General features: G+C 31.8%; 3 protein-coding genes and 1 long non-coding RNA gene across 12 annotated transcripts; 2 read left to right on the top strand and 2 right to left on the bottom strand.

Annotated features, from left to right (window-relative positions):
- The first annotated feature begins 1,979 nt into the window (after window positions 1-1,979).
- Window positions 1,980-8,548, top strand: LOC131596209 (pentatricopeptide repeat-containing protein At5g55840). Of its 8 annotated transcripts, none has more exons than XM_058868802.1 (6): window positions 1,980-5,497; window positions 5,589-5,626; window positions 5,730-6,049; window positions 6,141-6,581; window positions 6,669-7,301; window positions 7,389-8,548. In XM_058868802.1, exons 1-2 carry the CDS (start codon window positions 2,248-2,250, stop codon window positions 5,621-5,623), a joined length of 3,285 nt encoding a protein of 1,094 aa, XP_058724785.1. In that variant the 5' UTR covers window positions 1,980-2,247; the 3' UTR covers window positions 5,624-5,626; window positions 5,730-6,049; window positions 6,141-6,581; window positions 6,669-7,301; window positions 7,389-8,548. The 8 variants fall into 8 exon arrangements, with proteins under 8 accessions (XP_058724785.1, XP_058724787.1, XP_058724789.1 ...); XM_058868804.1 differs by having other exon boundaries at window positions 5,730-6,275; window positions 6,514-6,581; XM_058868806.1 differs by having other exon boundaries at window positions 6,514-6,581; window positions 7,389-8,547.
- On the bottom strand, window positions 8,538-9,687 carry LOC131596210 (uncharacterized). The gene is made up of 4 exons (XM_058868809.1): window positions 9,533-9,687; window positions 9,342-9,436; window positions 9,019-9,239; window positions 8,538-8,930 (listed from the first exon to the last, which is right to left on the bottom strand). The coding sequence occupies exons 2-4, from the start codon at window positions 9,429-9,431 to the stop codon at window positions 8,672-8,674; spliced, it is 570 nt and encodes a 189-aa protein (XP_058724792.1). The 5' UTR covers window positions 9,432-9,436; window positions 9,533-9,687; the 3' UTR covers window positions 8,538-8,671.
- A 4,174-nt stretch (window positions 9,688-13,861) lies between these two features.
- Window positions 13,862-16,201, bottom strand: LOC131600445 (uncharacterized). 2 transcript variants are annotated; one of them, XR_009283141.1, is made up of 5 exons: window positions 15,781-16,201; window positions 15,506-15,571; window positions 15,103-15,215; window positions 14,670-15,011; window positions 13,862-14,566 (listed from the first exon to the last, which is right to left on the bottom strand). It is a non-coding gene; the product is annotated as an uncharacterized LOC131600445 (long non-coding RNA). The 2 variants fall into 2 exon arrangements; XR_009283140.1 differs by having other exon boundaries at window positions 15,103-15,571.
- A 686-nt stretch (window positions 16,202-16,887) lies between these two features.
- On the top strand, window positions 16,888-18,072 carry LOC131598428 (uncharacterized). Its single transcript, XM_058871029.1, has 4 exons — window positions 16,888-16,922; window positions 17,022-17,150; window positions 17,292-17,376; window positions 17,600-18,072. Exons 1-4 carry the CDS (start codon window positions 16,888-16,890, stop codon window positions 17,864-17,866), a joined length of 516 nt encoding a protein of 171 aa, XP_058727012.1. The 3' UTR covers window positions 17,867-18,072.
- Window positions 18,073-18,224: the final 152 nt, after the last annotated feature.

Here is an 18,224-nt window from a genome sequence, read left to right as displayed (position 1 = left end):
GTTTATAATTTATTAGGGAAGGAGTATATATCTAGTTACTGAGTTGTATTTATCATGAAACTAAGCGAGCATAGAAATTGGGTTAAGATAACTCAAAGTATGGTTGTACACATAGGAGGACATATAGTTTTCAATGTGCTTGTTTAATTTTCAAAAGGATGAAATTTGATACCTTCATACATATGAATGAGGTTTATTTACACTAAAAAAGATTCTGGTTTGATGATGATGGTGTGGTGAAGGAGAGTAAGTCAAATATACCTATCATGACATAACAAGAGGTCATTAAAGATGGATTTTTGAAAGTTGATGGTAACATGAAACTTCACATAAAAAAGTAACCGAGTAAGATTTCTTATCTAGAAACAACAGATTTCAAACCACTTGCGGAACCAGTAAAAATAAAGGGTATTATTAAGAAGGTCAAACTAACACCCAGTGATAATTCAACTAAACAGTCTTCATCCTATTTCGAACATGTCGACACACTTTTTTTAGAGTCTCCAATTTTATAATCATAAAGAAGTTATATCAAAGATGCTTATATCAATAAACCACCGCCTTCACCCCCTTTACCACTTTCACCACCTATATAAAAAATGATACACATTACAGAGATACTGGTTTATGATATTTTAAACATTTTATTACATTATATATTTTTTCAATTTTATTTATTTCTAAAATTCTGGTTCCCAAACAGAACATCGTAAAAAAAATTATCACATATTAATTACATTATATATTTTTCAATTTTATTTATTTCTAAAATTAATCCTATAAATTAAATATATAAATTAAATATATGTTTAATCAAATTATACTTTTTAACTCTTATGAACAGGTCATTGAACTTATAATACTTTTTTAAATAAAGGCTAATATATATGGAATTAAAAGAGATTACAACGGACTGAGGGGATATAAACTAAAACTCAGTCAATCAACAAAAACAACCCGAAAGGGTCTACAAATATATCAAAACAAACTAAAGTAAAAATGCACACATGACCGAATACTATCCAACGAATCCGCTTACGGGCACGAAACCGAATAGCAAAAGAAAGTGTCGAGTGTGAACATTCACTTTTCAACATGGTGTATGAACCAACCACCAACACGTCCTAATTCACGAACCAACAGCTCCTGTTAAAAAACTAGCAAGTAAAACGACTCTTTCGAGTCTTACAATCCACTTCAAAATGAATGAAACGGAAATAAAACCAAATCCACATCAATGACGAAGACTGATGCGGATAAAAGATTGTGTCGGCGCAGAGAGACAAACCTAAAATTTTAAAACCTGCAGATCTCAACAGATCTGGAATAATTAGAGAATCAAAAAATTAGAAAACAAACTCTGCACCAAAAACACAAACCTACAAAGGATCCATCAGAGAAGAAGCTTCCGCAAAAGTTTCGGAGAGAACACAACCGGAAACCACCAAAACCGAAGGAAACACCACAACTCCAGATCCGAAGATCCGCCCATAGAGAACGACGCCAGAACCAAACCGGAACAACTAAGAACCAAAACCGGTCAACCTAAAGGAGGACAACCGGAATACAACCAGAGGACCAACTGTCACCAGAAAACACTGGAAAAAAGTCGAAGAAACCACAACAGACAGCCCAAAGGTGAAAAGGTGGAGTAGAGGAGAGACCTCAACACACCACCCAGTAGCTACGCTACATGATTTCAATGGAGAAATTGGATTTTAGAGAGAAAAGAGGAGTTGAGTTACTGAAATTTGATTAGAGAGAAGAGAGCGTGAAATTTTTTTTCCCACGTCGGGTCTAATGATATTCTTGTTTAGAATCAAGTAAAATCATCTTATAATACTTTATTAACTATCTAAATAATTTTTTTATAAATATTATTTATTTGTTTTTTCTCTTAAATTTAATTAAATATCTAAAGCAATAGAGAAATTGTTACTAATTACCAAAAGAAATTGTAAATTTACTTGAGTAGTGTAAACATGGACTTTGAAGTGAGGAAAGAAACAGACACCAATGAATTAAGAATTCTCAGTTGGCAGTACTAGACAGAAAACCATAATAAGCAGACAGACGCTAAAATTTTCGGTACGTGTCCCTCTAGTACAAATGATTCATCTTTCAATTTTTCATCATTCAAGGTAACCCTCTTCTCTTCCCTCTATAAACCCACCTTTTCTCCATTTTGTTTCTCATTTTCAGTATAAAGTTTGTACCTTTACAATCAATATTTGTTTTTCTTTTGACATGGACAAGAGTATTTATACATTCTTAACTATACACCGTTGGGAGTCCCTTAATCGTATGAATTATAGATTAGGTTCTCTTAGACCTGTTCATGGAATGTTAGCTTTGAAATTCCTCAATTGGGTCATCAAACAACCTAATTTGGAGTTGAATCACTTGACTCATATCATTTCCACTACCACCCATATACTTGTTAGAGCTAGAATGTATAGTTTTGCCAAAACAACATTGAAACATATGTTGCATATGCCTATTGGTTTCAACAATGTTTTTAGTGCTTTGATGGAGACATACCCTTTTTGTCATTCAAATCCTGCTGTTTTTGACCTGCTCATTAGGGTTTGTTTAAGGGAGAACATGGTTGGAGATGCTGTTCAGACTTTTCACTTAATGGGTTCTCGAGGGTTCAACCCGTCTGTGTACACTTGTAACATGGTGCTAGGTTCATTGGTGAAGGAGAAGGACCAGAAAGTTGATTTCTTTTGGTCATTTTTCAAAGAAATGCTTGCCAACGGGGTTTCTCCTAATGTTGCCACTTTCAATATATTGTTGAATGCTTTGTGTGGACGTAGCAAGTTTAAAAGCGCTGCATTTCTCTTGAGGAAAATGGAAGAAACCGGTCATTTTCCAACTGCGGTCACTTACAATACTTTGCTTAATTGGTATTGTAAGAAAGGAAGGTATAAGGAAGCTTCCGAGCTTATTGACTCCATGGTATCTAAGGGTATTTCGGCTGATGTTTGTACATATAATATGTTGATAGATAGTTTGTGTAGAAAAGGTAGGAGTGCAAAAGGTTATTTGATATTGAAAAGGATGAGGAAGAGTATGGTGTACCCTAATGTGGTCACATATAATACCCTTATTAATGGGTTTGTTAAGGAGGGGAAGATTGGAGTTGCTACAAAAGTTTTTGAGGAGATGTCGTCATGTAACTTGTCACCAAACAATATTACTTACAATACTTTGCTTTTCGGTTACTGTAGCAACGGCAACATTGAGGAAGCCTTGAGACTTTTTGATGTGATGGTTTCACATGGTTTGAGACCTGATGAAGTGACATATGGGGCTCTTTTAAATGGGATATCCAAGCATGGTGAATTTGGATTGGTTTCCAGTATTCTTGAGAGAATGAGGATGAATGGTGTTGTAGTTAGTCATATTAGTTATACAGCAATGATCGATGGATTGTGTAAGAACGGTCTGCTTGAAGAAGCTGTACAGTTGCTGGAGGATATGCTAAAAGTTTCTGTCAGTCCTGATGTTGTTACATTTTCGGCACTCATTAATGGATTTCTTAAGGCGGGGAAGATAAATAACGCAAAGGAGATAATGTGTAAAATGTACAAAGCGGGACTTGCGCCAAACAGCACTTTGTATTCAACATTGATCTACAACTACTGCAAGATGGGAAACCTAAACGAGGCGTTAAATGCTTATGCAGTTATGAACCACAGTGGTCATGTTTCAGATCACTTTACATGTAATGTGTTGGTTGCCACTTTTTGTAGATCCAAAAGACTTGAAGAAGCCGAGTATTTTGTGGACCACATGAGAAGGATGGGTCTCGATCCCGACTCTGTTACTTTTGATTGCATTATAGATAGTTATGGAAATTCTGGTGACGCATTAAAAGCGTTCGCTATGTTTGATAAAATGAATAGTCTAGGCCATTTACCAAGTCAGTCCACGTATGAGGGTCTATTGAAGGGACTTCTTATTGGCGGACATATTAACGAAGCCAAAATATATCTGCGTGGACTTAGTAACATTCCTTATGCCATTGGTAATCTTTTCTACAACACGATGCTTACTTTGACATCAAGATCAGGAAATTTATCGGATGCAGTTACCCTTCTGGATGAGATGGTTATGAATAATTTTGTGCCTGACAGCTTTACGTACACCAGTCTTATTGCAGGACTATGCAGGAAGGGTAAAATGGTCCCTGCACTTCTTTTGTCAGGAAGGGCAATTGAAAAAGGATTATTATCTCCAAACCATGCAATGTACACTAGTTTAGTTGATGGTCTTCTTAAGGAAGGACATTCAAAAGTTGCTTTATATATTTTTGAAGATATGTTGAACAAAGGTGTTCTCCCTGATACTATTGCATTCAATGTTCTCTTGGATCGATACTCACGGAAGGGAGAAATGTCGAAGGTAAATGATGTCCTTTCAACAATGAGGAGTAGAAGTTTAAGCTTCAACTTGGCTACTTACAACATTCTCTTGCATGGATATTCAAAGAGGCATGACATGGCAAGATGTTCTCAGTTATACAATAAGATGATCAGGCATGGTTGTGCGCCTGATAGGTTAACATGGCATTCTCTTATTCTTGGATTTTCGAAATCTGGATCATTAGATGTCGCTGTAAAACTTCTAAGAAAGATAACAGTTGAAGGTATCAAAGCTGATTGTTTTACATTAAACATGCTTGTTAGTAGGTTCTGTGAACGGAATGAGATAAAAACGGCTTTCGATCTGGTAAAACGAATGAGTATGTTAGGAGTTACTCCTAATGTTGATACATACAATGCCCTTTTTAATGGATTTATTAGAATTTGTGCTTTTGATGAAGCTCATTGTATTTTGCATGCCTTGTTGGAAAATAGTTATGCTCCTACATGTAAACAATTTACCTCGTTAATTAAGGGCATGTGTAGAATGGGAAATATAAAAGGAGCAATGGAGCTGACACATGAAATGGAAACACTCGGGGTCGGCTCCCAAGGTGTTGCTATGAGCGCTATTATTAGAGGGCTTGCACGTTCAAGGAAAACTGACAATGCTGTTAACGTTCTTGATATCATGCTTGAGATGCGAATCATTCCAACTGTTGCTACTTTCACGACATTAATGCACACCTATTTCAAAGAAGCTAATGTTGCCAAGGCATTGGAATTGAGGAGTGTAATGGAACAGTGTCATGTGAAGCTTGATGTTGCTGCATACAACGTTCTTATATCTGGCCTTTGTGCCAATGGTGATGTTCAAGCTGCTTTTAAACTTTATGAAGAGATGAAACTAAGAGATCTCTGGCCTAATACTTCTATATACATAGTTCTTATTGATTCATTTTGTGCCGGAAATTATCACGTTGAAAGCGAAGAGCTATTGAGGGATTTACAGACCAGGGAATTGATGTCTTTAGATTTGTGTGGAGGCACTGAAAGACTGAAAGAACTGTTGATGATTGCAAGGAAAGAATTAATTCGTGCGAGGTACAAAACAAGAAGAAAATACGGTTAGTCACAACAAGATACTTTATCTTTTTCTAGAATTTGAGTTGGCATGAAGGATGTTAAAAATAAGAACTCCGATGGCACCATTCACAGGAAGAACACCGGTCGTATCTCCAGAGGGAAACTAGATGGTAGGTTTATTGCATATTCCTACTAGATTCTTGTTGTAGAATGTCTTCAATAGTTTTCAGGATCTGATTCATTTTGCTTTTGGTTTGTTATTCCCATTTGCAGCGACAAATACTACATCAAATTGAAAAAGGAGACACAAAACCGATGGTGTGACGTGACATACTCTAACCTGCCCTGGTTCTGAAAATTTCAAATAAGGGTGCAAATCTGGGAGCTAGCAAACAAGTTACTGTGGCACGGAGTGGTGAATCCTAGTCATCAGATTTATGTCCTAGATCTAATGTATGTGCATGGATTCTGAAAATAATTCATCTCAGTTCTCAAATGGTAAGGGTTGGTTTGCAAGAACAAATAGGGTGAAGTTGCGTAACCTTCTTGCAGCAGCCGAAAGTGCGGATATTTTGAAAGTCCCTCAGTTGAAGGTGATTGAAGAATAGTAAATGTGTGTTTTGGTCATACTATCCAGGGCATCAAGATAAATCAGATTTCAACTATTTATTTTCCATTTTTCAGGCACATGATTACGTTTTCAAAGGCATTGGCTAATATGCATAAGGATTTTCCTTATGCACCATGCATAAGTCAATCTAAGCCATTGGATCATGTTTTTAATACCAATATTGAGTATTGAGTAATGAGTATTGAGTGGTGAGTATTGAGTTTTGAGTAGTGAGTGTTGAGTATTGAGTAATAACAATTGATCTTTAGAATTTGATCTAATGATCAAGGGTCCATAATAATCTATGCACGGTGCATAGATTTTTATCTATGCACGGTAACTGCACCCGTTTTCAAAGGAGCAAAATGCACGACCGGTCTTGTTGTTCAACTTTGAGTATATCAGGTTCTGTCAAGAAAAGTCATTGATGCAATTATTGGTTTGCAGGAGATGTTGAGAAAATGCACTTCACTTGTTTAGTAGACATAGGAGAGATTCAAGTTCATGGATTAATGGTATGTGCTTTCCTTTTTAGTATGTTTCTTTTGTGTATTTCTGCTACAAAGAGTTTGTGTTGATCTTATTGCTGCATATTCTGCTAGGTGAGGCATAAATCATGCTTCTACTACCTGCCTGATTCCTTTCCTATAAACAATATTTTCCCAAGGATGAGAAAAATACGGTTTCTTCATGTCGAAGTAAGGCCTTTAAAATGTTTGCAAGTTCCATGTTTATCCCGTGATGCGGCCATTGTTTTAAAACAATGGGACTTAACGACTTATAACTGTGAAAATAAAACAAGATAGATGCAACAGTGAAGAAAAGAGAGAATTTTCTACTACTTTTCCTTCCAATTTTATGTAGCACTTTTTTGTTTTCATGTGAAACCCTAAATCCATTGTTCTTTATGTTTTGTTATAATGATTATTCTTCAATTAGGAAGTATGCTTTACATTGAGCCATTTGAGCTTCCTGTGTATCCTATAACCAGTGGCACAATAATGAACCCTGTACCATTAAATTTCGCTGACACAATGATGTCTACTAATGGCTCCTATTCTTCTCAGGATATGATAATATATAGGCAAGATAGATCTTGTGAGCCTGCTGCTCTTATGGCTGTTAACCCTAATTCAAAGTCTGTTTCACAGTCAAATGTCAATGACTGCACTAAGGAATCCAATCATTTGAATTTAAACTCAGAGGCATTCAGGAGGATTATTTCTTATCAGATGGTAGTGCTATATCTGTTCTCTGCTTTGATAGTTAGCTTGACATTCGTGTTGCTTATTTTGATGATTGTGTCTTGTTTCTTGTTTTAGTCGGGAGGAGAATGTTTTTGGCTTTATGAGGATAAAAAGGGTATGAAACGTGGGCCGCATTCCATTTCAGAATTGATTTCCTGGCTCCACCATGGAACCATATGTGGATCAGATTCCAAAAGCAATGGAGTCGGTGACGTGATGAACTTAAACTGTGAAATATCTGAAGACCTTTCTTGCCAATAACAGGAAAAACAACTCTTAATCGAATCGCAATCGAAGTCCATCAAGCTAAAACCAGGCAAAGATTCTAGTAACAGCTCTATTGTTCGGAGATATCCACGGGTATGCTGAGAATGCTTCAGAGCATGCACACTGCACACTGATGATATGAGACAGAAAACCAGAACAAAAAAAAACTAGACCAGGAGTAGCTATCCTCCATTAAAGCATAACAGCGGATCTCAACCAGTCTTTGAAGGCTCAACTATGATTTTGTATATACTTTGAAATGAACCATGTCCCCGCAATTGTTTTGATGACCTGCACTACTTTTTACTTCCTCGCTTATGAAGATCTTTGAGTTTCTTGTGTTCCAAATACACCAAACCGTGACCAATCAGATTAATGATTTTGATTTTTTGTGGTTCTATCCATTGAAATTTCTAGCGAAACTGGTAAGATGATCTTCATCGTTGATGCACGGGATTTCTCCTGACTTCGACCACTATTTTTAGTGAAGTGACATTGAAAAAATAGATGTTGGATGATTTCCGGGGTAGAACAAAAAACGCAACTATAATCCAGTTTCTCTCAAAACCCATTCTGCTCATCATATAAATAACAAACAAAATGCAACTATAATCCAGTTTCTCTCAAAACCCATTCTGCTCATCATATAAATCAAATAATCTCAATCCACGCAATCGCAAACTTTTTCATATCGACTTTAAAGAGTAGACACTTATCCTTTCTCCGCTTTGCCAAGTCTGCGATTTCATTTTTCAATATCGACTTTAAAGAGTAGACACTTATCCTTTCTCCGCTTTGCCAAGTCTGTGATTTCATTTTGTTCTACCACACCATGCTTGTTTCTGTAGCATCTTGCATTTCTTCCTACATTTTATAGGCTCTCTCAAAGGTTTTACTCCACTACTATTTCGTTTTGTTTCTGATTTAATTTGCGCATGTACATTCAATATGAGAAAATAACCATTAAAAATATATTTACATTCATATTTTCACAGAATTGCTCAACACCATTTAAAATAAATTACACAAGTAATTAATGAATGATACAAGATGCAACATATTGATTCTCTTAATACAGAAACAAACTTGAATCAAGCGCTTACATCAGCTTCAAACTCCCTTTTGTTTCCTTCTTGTTCAAAATAATCCTCGCGAGCATTCCCAGCTAGCATAAGTGCAACCAACCAAAGAAGAGACGAATCAAGAGATAAAAACGCACCACCTCCAAGTAGACCCGTTTTAGCCGTAGGACATTCGTAGTTAACATCGTGATGCACATTGCGAGTCAAGTGAATGTGTTCGGTGATCGTTGGCCATAATATGAACATTGCAGCTAATCCAGCAGTAAACCTAACGTAAATAGAAACCATTTCACGAAATATAAGAATTAAGAACGAAATGTAACAACTTCGATTAGGCACGAGGAAATAGTACTTACAATGAGATGTTGAAGAATATTGTGAAAGGAGTATGTTTTAATAAAGTTCCTTGTGGAACAAGCTTTCCATTGTAAGGGTAAAATAGAGAGATATACCCAACCACGGTGGATGCGATAAGAAAGGCCGCAGAAAGAAACCCTAAAACAACCGTTGGATCATATGGATATTGGCACGTAACGGAAACACCATCATCGTTAAGTACTGGTTTTCCAGCTGCAGGCTGTAACAATACAAAAAAAAAAAAAATTATACATGCACATGCAGAATGCATGTATTTGGATACAAATATGTAACAATATGTTTGTTTTGGATGTTATGTTACCTTCTTGTTTTCTCCAATAACCCCTAAAAGGAATGACACGACGCCAAAGGCTAACACAATGAAAGACATTTGGTTAACCGTGGCTACCATGATGCCTGATTTCAAAATTCAAATAACTAATGATTAATAACATATATAAGCAACATTCAAACAAATGAAATTCATAATATATGTATGACTAGGTTCCTTACGTAATTGCAATGCTTAGAGCGAGAGAAGGGAGAGAGGTTGTTGTTGTGGAAATGTTTGTTTACCTCTTTCTTTCTCGCTAGTTTTGTTATGGAGGAAGGGAATATGCATAAATGGATGATTAGAGGAGTTAGGAATTCTGTTGCATTAACTTTGTTTAGATTGCAAGCAACGATGATCTCTATTTATGTATATATAGACCAATAAGTCATGATGTTTGTCTTGATTTTAATTCCAATGTTTCTTGCCAGATATTTGATACAACAAAATTTAACAACAAATTAGTATTTGATCTCAATAATTTTTTTTAAAAAACCGAACTAACCGAATCAACCCAAACCTAATTGGTTTGATTTGGTTTTATTTTTAAAAGTCAATCGAACCAAACCGAACTGCGGATTTTTTTCTCTTGCGTTTCGGATGATTTTTTTTATGTAAAAACCGTTCAAACCACACCACGAACAAATTTCAATTATTATTATTTTTTAAATTAATATAATTTTTCTCTCTATTACTTGTTTCTAAAAATAAGGATATAGATGTATTACTGTACAAATATTTCCTTTATTAAACTCCCTCACATTGTTTTTATTTGCAACAAAATAACCAATAATTTTTTTATGAAATACTAATACCTATTAAACATTCACCGGCATAATTGTATGGTTCCATGTCGAATATGGTATTCAATAGAGTTTAATTTTAGAGAAAATAACCACTGAATATATATATATATATATATATATATATATATATATATATATATATATATATATATATATATATATATATATATATATATATATATATATATATATATATATATATATATATACTAGCGGGATACCCGTGCTATCGCACGGGGCCGTTTGGGTTTAATATTACGTGGATAAGATCTATTTTATAAAGTTAAGAGCTAATAATACATCCAAATTTTAGCTCTTTGACAAAAACAATAATTACACGTCGCAATAGGTCATTTGTCAGTTTTTAAATTTGTTTTACGGGTTATAAACATTCACATAATCACAAATATAAACAAAAAATATGTAGCAACCTTTATGCATTGATTAAAGTAATATAACAACACTGTACTTATTTGATCCAATATAAAAATACTTAGAACCCGTTTATAAAAACACTTATTTAATCCAACGCTGGGTAAAATAATTTTATAAAAATAATTAGTAGATTTTACTTGTTTATTAAAATATTTGTAACTTGTTTTTGTTTATAAAAATAATTGTATCACCAATATACTTTTTCGCATTTATAAAAATATTTTTAACTTATTCACGTTTATAAATATAATTGTATTAATAGTAGACTTTTCCCGTCTATAAAAAAAATTGTATCAACAATAGACTATTTTTATTTATAAAAATATTTGTAACTTATTCCCGTTTATTACATCAATTGTATTTATAGTTGACTATTCCCTTTTATGCAAATATTTATAATTTATTCTGGTTTATAAAATCAACTGTATCAACATTATTTTAATTTGTGAATACATTTATCTATTGAGGTGATACATTATTTTAATTTGTGAATACATTTATCTATTGAGTTTTAAAAATATTTGTATAAACAATAATTTTTTCAATTTTAATCAACTGTATTAAATAATAATTTTAATAATACATTCGGCTTTGCTTTAATATAAATTTATTATAAATAATAAAAAATTACATTATTAAATAATAGTATAATATTTATTATTGTAGATATCAGTACGAAAAAATAAAAAAAATAGATATAAGAATGTCAAAAAAACAAATTATAATATTAAATAATAATTTAACATTTATTATTGTAGATATTAGTAGAAAAATCACAAAGAAGATCTAAAAATATCGAAAGAGAAAACGAAAGAAAGGAGAGAGTCAAATCGTTTTTATTGATTACTAAGTTTTTATTCTTAATAATATTTTATTATTTCTTCTTTATTTAATTTATTTAATTTGACAATTTATTTGTAGTGTAACTTAGAATGACTCAACTAAATAGTGACTCAATTTCTCACATTGATTGTAGTGTAATTTAGAATGGCTCAATTAAATGGTGGCTCAATAAATGTCAAGAATAATTTGAATTTGAAAAAGAAAATTAAATGGTGGCTCAATAAATGCCAATAAATTGTTACAATAAAAAGTCAATAAATTTAAATTTAAACCAAATATATAATAAAGATTGAAGATATTCAATAGAAGATATTAGGATTCTAAAGGATAAAAATAAAAAGGCAATTAAAAGCCAATTATTAAAAATAATTTGCATTATGATGCAACATTTATGCCATGAATTCTATAAAAAAAATTCAATGCGTGGAAACAAATATTAAATAGCATAATATCCCTACTGAATTTAATTAGGATAATGAATATAAATTATGAGAATATAATATCTTTTGTACAATTTTGCCAAAAGTTTTTTTTTGCTTGAAAGAGAGGTAAAACAAAAATTGTAAAATCTTTTTCATGTAAATCACTTCAAAACTGAATCCTCCATTTTCCACTATTACATGACCACTTTCAGAGAATCTTAAAAATCACATTTCTGTTGGAGCTGACTGAGATTAAGTATAAATCAAACTTTATATACATGAAAAAAATTCTAACTTAACACCCACTAATTTTGTAATACAATTAATAATTCTGAATCATCCAATAGAAACAAAAGTATAAAAATTATTATTGTTTATAAAAATAATTGTAACTTATTATTGTTTATAAAAATTATTATAACTTATTTCTGTTTAGACAAATAATATATTTTTTCCCGTTTATAAGTGCTTTGAACTCGTGTGACCATTTATAAAAATGTTTTTAAAAACAATTGCATGGTTGAATTTTTATATAACAATACTTGTAACTTATTTCGACTTGAAAAATAATTGTAAAACTAAATATTTGTCCTATCATCTTAAATTTATTTATTCAATAGTGATAAATATATGTCTCATATTTAATTATTTTTATAAATATTAAATTTATTATATATAAATAACTATCGCCTATCAACGATAAATATTACAACAAATATTCTAACTAATTAAAATAAGGGTTACGCTAACATGGGCACATGTTAAGGATACTACAATTAAAAAAAATTAAATATAATTAAATATAATTAAATCACATTTAAAATTTCAACACATTGAATGCTCGTATTTTAAAATAGTATTTCTATAAATAGTTTATTAACTTATGTCCCATATAAATATTATATAGAAAAAAAGACAAATTTAGTCACTTATATTTTTCAAGTAAATTTTTCTTAATAAAATGTAACAATAAATTTTTTATATATTTATTTATTTAAGTCATACCATTTTTTAAATTATTCATTTTTAGTTTTTACGTTAGTATGTGTTTTTAGAATATAGTATTTGAATATTTCAATTATTTATTTTTAATTTATTATAAAATAATTTTCTTATAATAAAATGGTATTTCTATAAATAGTTTATTAACTTATGTCCCATATAAATATTATATAGAAAAAAAGACAAATTTAGTCCCTTATATTTTTCAAGTAAATTTTTCTTAATAAAATGTAACAATAAATTTTTATATATTTATTTATTTAAGTCATACCATTTTTTAAATTATTCATTTTAATTTTTACGTTAGTATGTGTTTTTAGAATATAGTATTTGAATATTTCAATTATTTATTTTTAATTTATTATAAAATGATTTTTTAATTCTAAATTATAAAATCAATTTGACTTTTCTTGTATATTTTGGTTATTTTTTGAATTGAGAAACATTTTTCAAATTTTAATCACTTATTATTTTAATTTGTGAATAGATTTATCTATTGAGAATAATAATTTGAGAATAATAGTTTTAATAATATATTCAGTTTTGCTTTAATATAATATTTATTATTGTAGATATAAGTAGGGAAAGAAATAAAATATTAGGTCTAAGAATATCGAAAAATCAATTATAATATTAAATAATAATTTAGCATTTATTATTGTAGATATTAGTGGCTCATTTAAATGGTGGCTTAATAAATGTCAGAATAGTTGAATTTAATAAATAAATTAAATGGTGACTCAATAAATATCAGAATAATTTAAATTTGAATAAATAAATTAAATGGTGGCTCAATGAATGTCAATAAATTTAAATTTAAATCAAATATAAAATAAAGGTAATTACTATTTTTAGTTAATTAGTATTTTTAGTAATAATAAATAAATAAATTTAAATATTAATATTATTTTAAAATTTGGTTATTTTTAGTATTATTATTTTTATATTATAAAGTATTTTAGTTATTATTAGAAAAGTTATTATTATAAGGTGGTTCTTTTAATTATTTAATATAATTTTGATTGTAGTAGCATTACCATTGATATCATTATTTACAATAGCTTTTATTATTTAAAAAAAAAAGCCAAACCATATCCTTCCTCTTCTTCACGTATAAATAAGTATGCTAAAACTTCCAAAATCAATTTTCAATCTTCATGAAAGAAGACTTAACGAAAAGAGGATTAATCCAAAATTAATGCCATTGTTATAAAATTTTCAATCTTCCTAAAACAAAGATGAACCAAAATTAACACTAAAAGTCATTGTTATAAAATTTTCAATCTTCGTAAAAGAACCCTAAACCCAAATTAACACTAAACCAATTTAAAATGCAGTTTCACATTGCATAAACATCATACACAATTCATCTAATTCAATCCCAACAATTCAGAAAATTTAATCAATGGTAACAAATGTTATCAAAGACTTCACGCGGAGCTTTTGAAAACTCAGAAAACTTCAACAAATTTTAGTGCAGCTTCTAAATGAATTTCACACCCTTTTCACACATAAATTTTCAATCCATCTCCCTATATAAGTAACTGCATCAGTGCCAAGAAAGGGGAGGTAAAATTGAAGTTATGCTGCCATATTAATTTTAAAGGTTCCTCCAATTCATATAAAAACCTTCATCCAATTTACCTTCACCAAATCATAATATCACAACAAATCCTTTAGCACTTCATACAATCATCATCTCCAATCCCTGTAAATATAAACCAACACACAACACATCTCAACACATTGTATCGCAAACTGCACAATCGGTGACAGCACACCGTAATAAATTTGCAAACTTTGCAACTGACCTTAACGGACGTGTAACAATTCCGCAACATCGATCTTCATCATCACAACATCACATCTTCATCATCATCGTTCGCACAATCATATGCAACAATTCTGACCTCATCACTTCACAAACCTATAAATCGCACATCACCGATCCCACAACGATCTGCGACCTCCACCTTCAGCCAAGAAATAACTTAGCCTCAAGCTTTGATCACCAAAACAGAATCATCTCCATCACGATCAATTCCTTAACAACATACACATCTTCAACAGTGCGCATCATCTTCATCGAATCACCACAATTTGTAATAAACATCAATGCAACTCGTACATCCAAAATCCGAGATATCTTCAATCTTTTTCCCGAACATACAAATTAAAATTAAGTGACAGAAAAATCGATTTATTCAGATTTAAGAACAAAAGATAACAACAGCTGAAGCATACCTGTTGACGACAACATCAACAATGACCTAAATTGGGTTCTGATCAGTGAGAAAATTGATAATCTCCATAGCATGCTTGATGATACCAACATGAGCTTCTTCTCATTGTTCCTCCTGTGCATTATGAGTGAGTTTGTCAGTCTCTCAACAATAGGACACTGGGATTTCCTAAACCTCTTCATAGAGTATCTCCCAGCAGTGAAGAATTTTGGTTGCTGCAACTCCAATATAGTCACTCAACAAAACATCAGTGAGCTAACACACCAAAAACAACATAGTAATTTGAAGTTCATCTTTGGTTCATACAATTCAACAAACACTTTGTGGACAAACTAACAAAATAATCAATTTCAAAACAATTGTTTCTCTCTGTAACAAAAACAAATACACGAAAAAGATAAAACCTGTGTTAAACTCGTTTCAAAGACATAATGAATGTACGACGCCTTCAAGGTCTCTCTTTTATCAGCCTGTAAAAACAGTGAGTTAAGGGTAGTGTTATATGAAAGATAATACTCTACCAAAGCAGATAAACAACTTCAGCACCCATAGATATATCTTCACCTAGGCAAACACTAATAAATGGTTTCAAAATCATTTGATAGCTACAAAATCAAATTTCAATTGAAAGTCAACCCTTCAATTAGAAAATGCTAGGAAATAGATGATGAAAACAAACCTGGGATTTGGAGGGTTAAGGAGTAGCTCCGACACCGGCAGAAACACAATATCCCTTAAAAAGTATCTTCTTTTCCCTTTTCTACAGTAAAATATCCTTGCATCCAGATCTGCATCATGATCTCAGTCAGAATCACCGCCGCAGATTAAATCCCAACCGCACCTCTCATAAACTTCGAAGCCACCAAGAGCTTCTACCAAATCGCGACACCCTTCATATTTGGATCAAACCGCGATTGATCCCCTCCAACACCAGCCACCGTGATCCTTGTTTCAACCATGTAAGCCACACAGACTGATGTTTGGATGAACAACAAATTTAGGGTTTGGAATGTATGTAACCATCTTAATATTCTTCAACAGTAATCTTGGGAAAGGATGCTTTGGGTTGAAAATCGTGAAACGTGTTTGCAGTATCAATGTATTTGTTGGCTGCTCATATTTCAAAGCTAGTTTTAATGTGATAAATTTTTATCGTGATAATAAATATAATTAAAGTTTAGAGGGATAATTGTGCAGATCTTTGTAGTGATGTCATGTCACCAAATTTGAAATTACAATCAACCATATTGCAGTATTTAACAAAAAGTCTTAATTGCCCTTAATTATTAGATTAGTTTAAGTTTAACACAATTAGGGTATACGTGGAATTTCCAGGTACTTTAATCTTTATATATTGTTAACTAGTCGGAAACCCGTGCGTACGCACGGGTTCTGGTATTTTCTACGAAATTGATGTACATATAGAAGTTGAAATGCAAAAAAGTTTTAATCAATTTATTATTGTTATAACATGAAATTGGACAATTAGATGGATTTCCCAACAAATAATATAAACTTTTGCCTTTAGAATATGTATGCCCAAAGAAGTCTAATTAAATAGAGAAAATCTGGGCCATATAGTAGAAAACCAAAATTGGTAAAAAAACGCAGGCCCAGTCCTTTATTTGAAGTAGGCCCATAGTAAAATTTTAAAACAACCACAAAATGTCATCTGAAACGTTTCAACCGCACATATTTCATTTATCTGGTCTGTTGTTCCCTAAAAAGTTTTTCCAGCATTTAAGAAGGGTTTTCTGTGTTCTTGAAACTAAGCATTTGCAAATCAATGGCAAGTCATCGGGGAAAGTTATTATCATCTGGGTAAGTTATATTCTTTTGTATAACTTTATTAGTTATGATGTATAAAGGAAAAACTTTTATAAGTCAGTTAAACCCTTTGCATGCGTTATTTGGTTTCAGATCATCAGTTGTTATTGGAAGAGGGAAGCAAGCCGTTGGAATAGGAGACAGAATGAGCGCTGATCCGAAGGAAAAAACAGGATCGACGGTTCGAATGTGTCAGAAAGGGTCGTCTTCTCATCGCACCAGGTATGCCATATATTTGAAAATGGGTCTGTCTTGAAGAAATTTAAATGGTATTCTTATAACTATGATATGGAAGATAAATGTCAGGTTTTTTGTTGTAAATCGTGATGTGCAGTATATTTAGTCATTGTTTGATTTTGTCAGGTCGGATCCTGAAGAACCAGAAATTATTGAACACAGATGGGTCAAGGAGATAGGTTTTGGTTACATTTCCAAAAAAAATGTCATGGTATGATAAATTTGTTTTTATTTATAGTTGATGTTAAAGTGTTTTTTCTAAAACTCAGTTGTTGTCCATGAAATGAGTTCATGTTGTGTTTTTAGAGATTGACAGTGTTCTGGTTTTGTTAAGTGTTGTCTGTTTATGATCCGTGTGTATATGTCATTCTTATTATTAGATATTTGGTTTTCATAGTTTCCATTTCTGAACCATGTGTGTTGGGTTTGTGTAGCATTTTCCCAGTTATGTCTCAAGAAAGTGGTTGAAGGTCAACCAGAGGTCAATTGTTTTTGTTGATGAAGATACAGGGGAGTCTTGGAATGCCAGAATAAAGTGTGCTAAGAGGAAAGGAAAGATTATGAAGTGGGAGAAACATATTGGTCCTGTTTGGTATGAATATGCGAAGAAGAAGAATATCAGAAGGCGTGACATGGTGCGGTTTAGGATTACACCAACTGCTGACCGTCTTTACGTGAAGTTGTATAAGAATTCTTCTTAGTGTATGGGTGTTGTTGTTGATGTAGTAACATCTTTTGGACATGTTTAATTGAATTGGTTTTTAGAATGAGAAAATGCAAGGTAGTAATTTGTTTTGGGAAATTCTGGAAATCTGTAATGTGAATCCATGCTAAAGATGGTATGTAGCCGACCAAGTTATTTATGTTAAAGATTGGACGTAGTTTATTATGTTATAATGGTTTAATGTATGAATATGAGTAATTTAAAGAAATTTTGTATGGATGTTATGCATATCATTTGAAGTTTGATATTTAGCAGAAGGAAGAGAAAAAGTTACAAATAAATAGTAGTTTGGAAATAATACTTGTTATAAGTTTAGATAAGGTGTATGTTAAACT

The sequence above is a fragment of the Vicia villosa genome, linkage group LG4 (assembly GCF_029867415.1).
Source record: "Vicia villosa cultivar HV-30 ecotype Madison, WI linkage group LG4, Vvil1.0, whole genome shotgun sequence".
Taxonomy (NCBI): Eukaryota; Viridiplantae; Streptophyta; class Magnoliopsida; order Fabales; family Fabaceae; genus Vicia; species Vicia villosa.
The sequence above is the reverse complement of the archived record's forward strand: the minus strand, read 5'-3'. Positions and strand labels throughout refer to the sequence as shown.

Bases quoted from the DNA above. Each gene is read 5' to 3' on its own strand.
- LOC131598428 (XM_058871029.1), top strand. From the start codon at position 16,888: ATGGCAAGTCATCGGGGAAAGTTATTATCATCTGG. The intron at 16,923-17,021 runs GTAAGTTATATT...ATTTGGTTTCAG, and splicing joins GGAAAGTTATTATCATCTGG to ATCATCAGTTGTTATTGGAA. The intron at 17,151-17,291 runs GTATGCCATATA...TGATTTTGTCAG, and splicing joins TCGTCTTCTCATCGCACCAG to GTCGGATCCTGAAGAACCAG.
- LOC131596209 (XM_058868802.1), top strand. From the start codon at position 2,248: ATGGACAAGAGTATTTATACATTCTTAACTATACACCGTTGGGAGTCC. The intron at 5,498-5,588 runs GTTAGTCACAAC...CACCATTCACAG, and splicing joins CAAAACAAGAAGAAAATACG to GAAGAACACCGGTCGTATCT.
- LOC131596210 (XM_058868809.1), bottom strand. From the start codon at position 9,431: ATGGTAGCCACGGTTAACCAAATGTCTTTCATTGTGTTAGCCTTTGGC. The intron at 9,240-9,341 runs GTAACATAACAT...GTATTGTTACAG, and splicing joins TTATTGGAGAAAACAAGAAG to CCTGCAGCTGGAAAACCAGT. The intron at 8,931-9,018 runs GTAAGTACTATT...TATTTACGTTAG, and splicing joins ATATTCTTCAACATCTCATT to GTTTACTGCTGGATTAGCTG.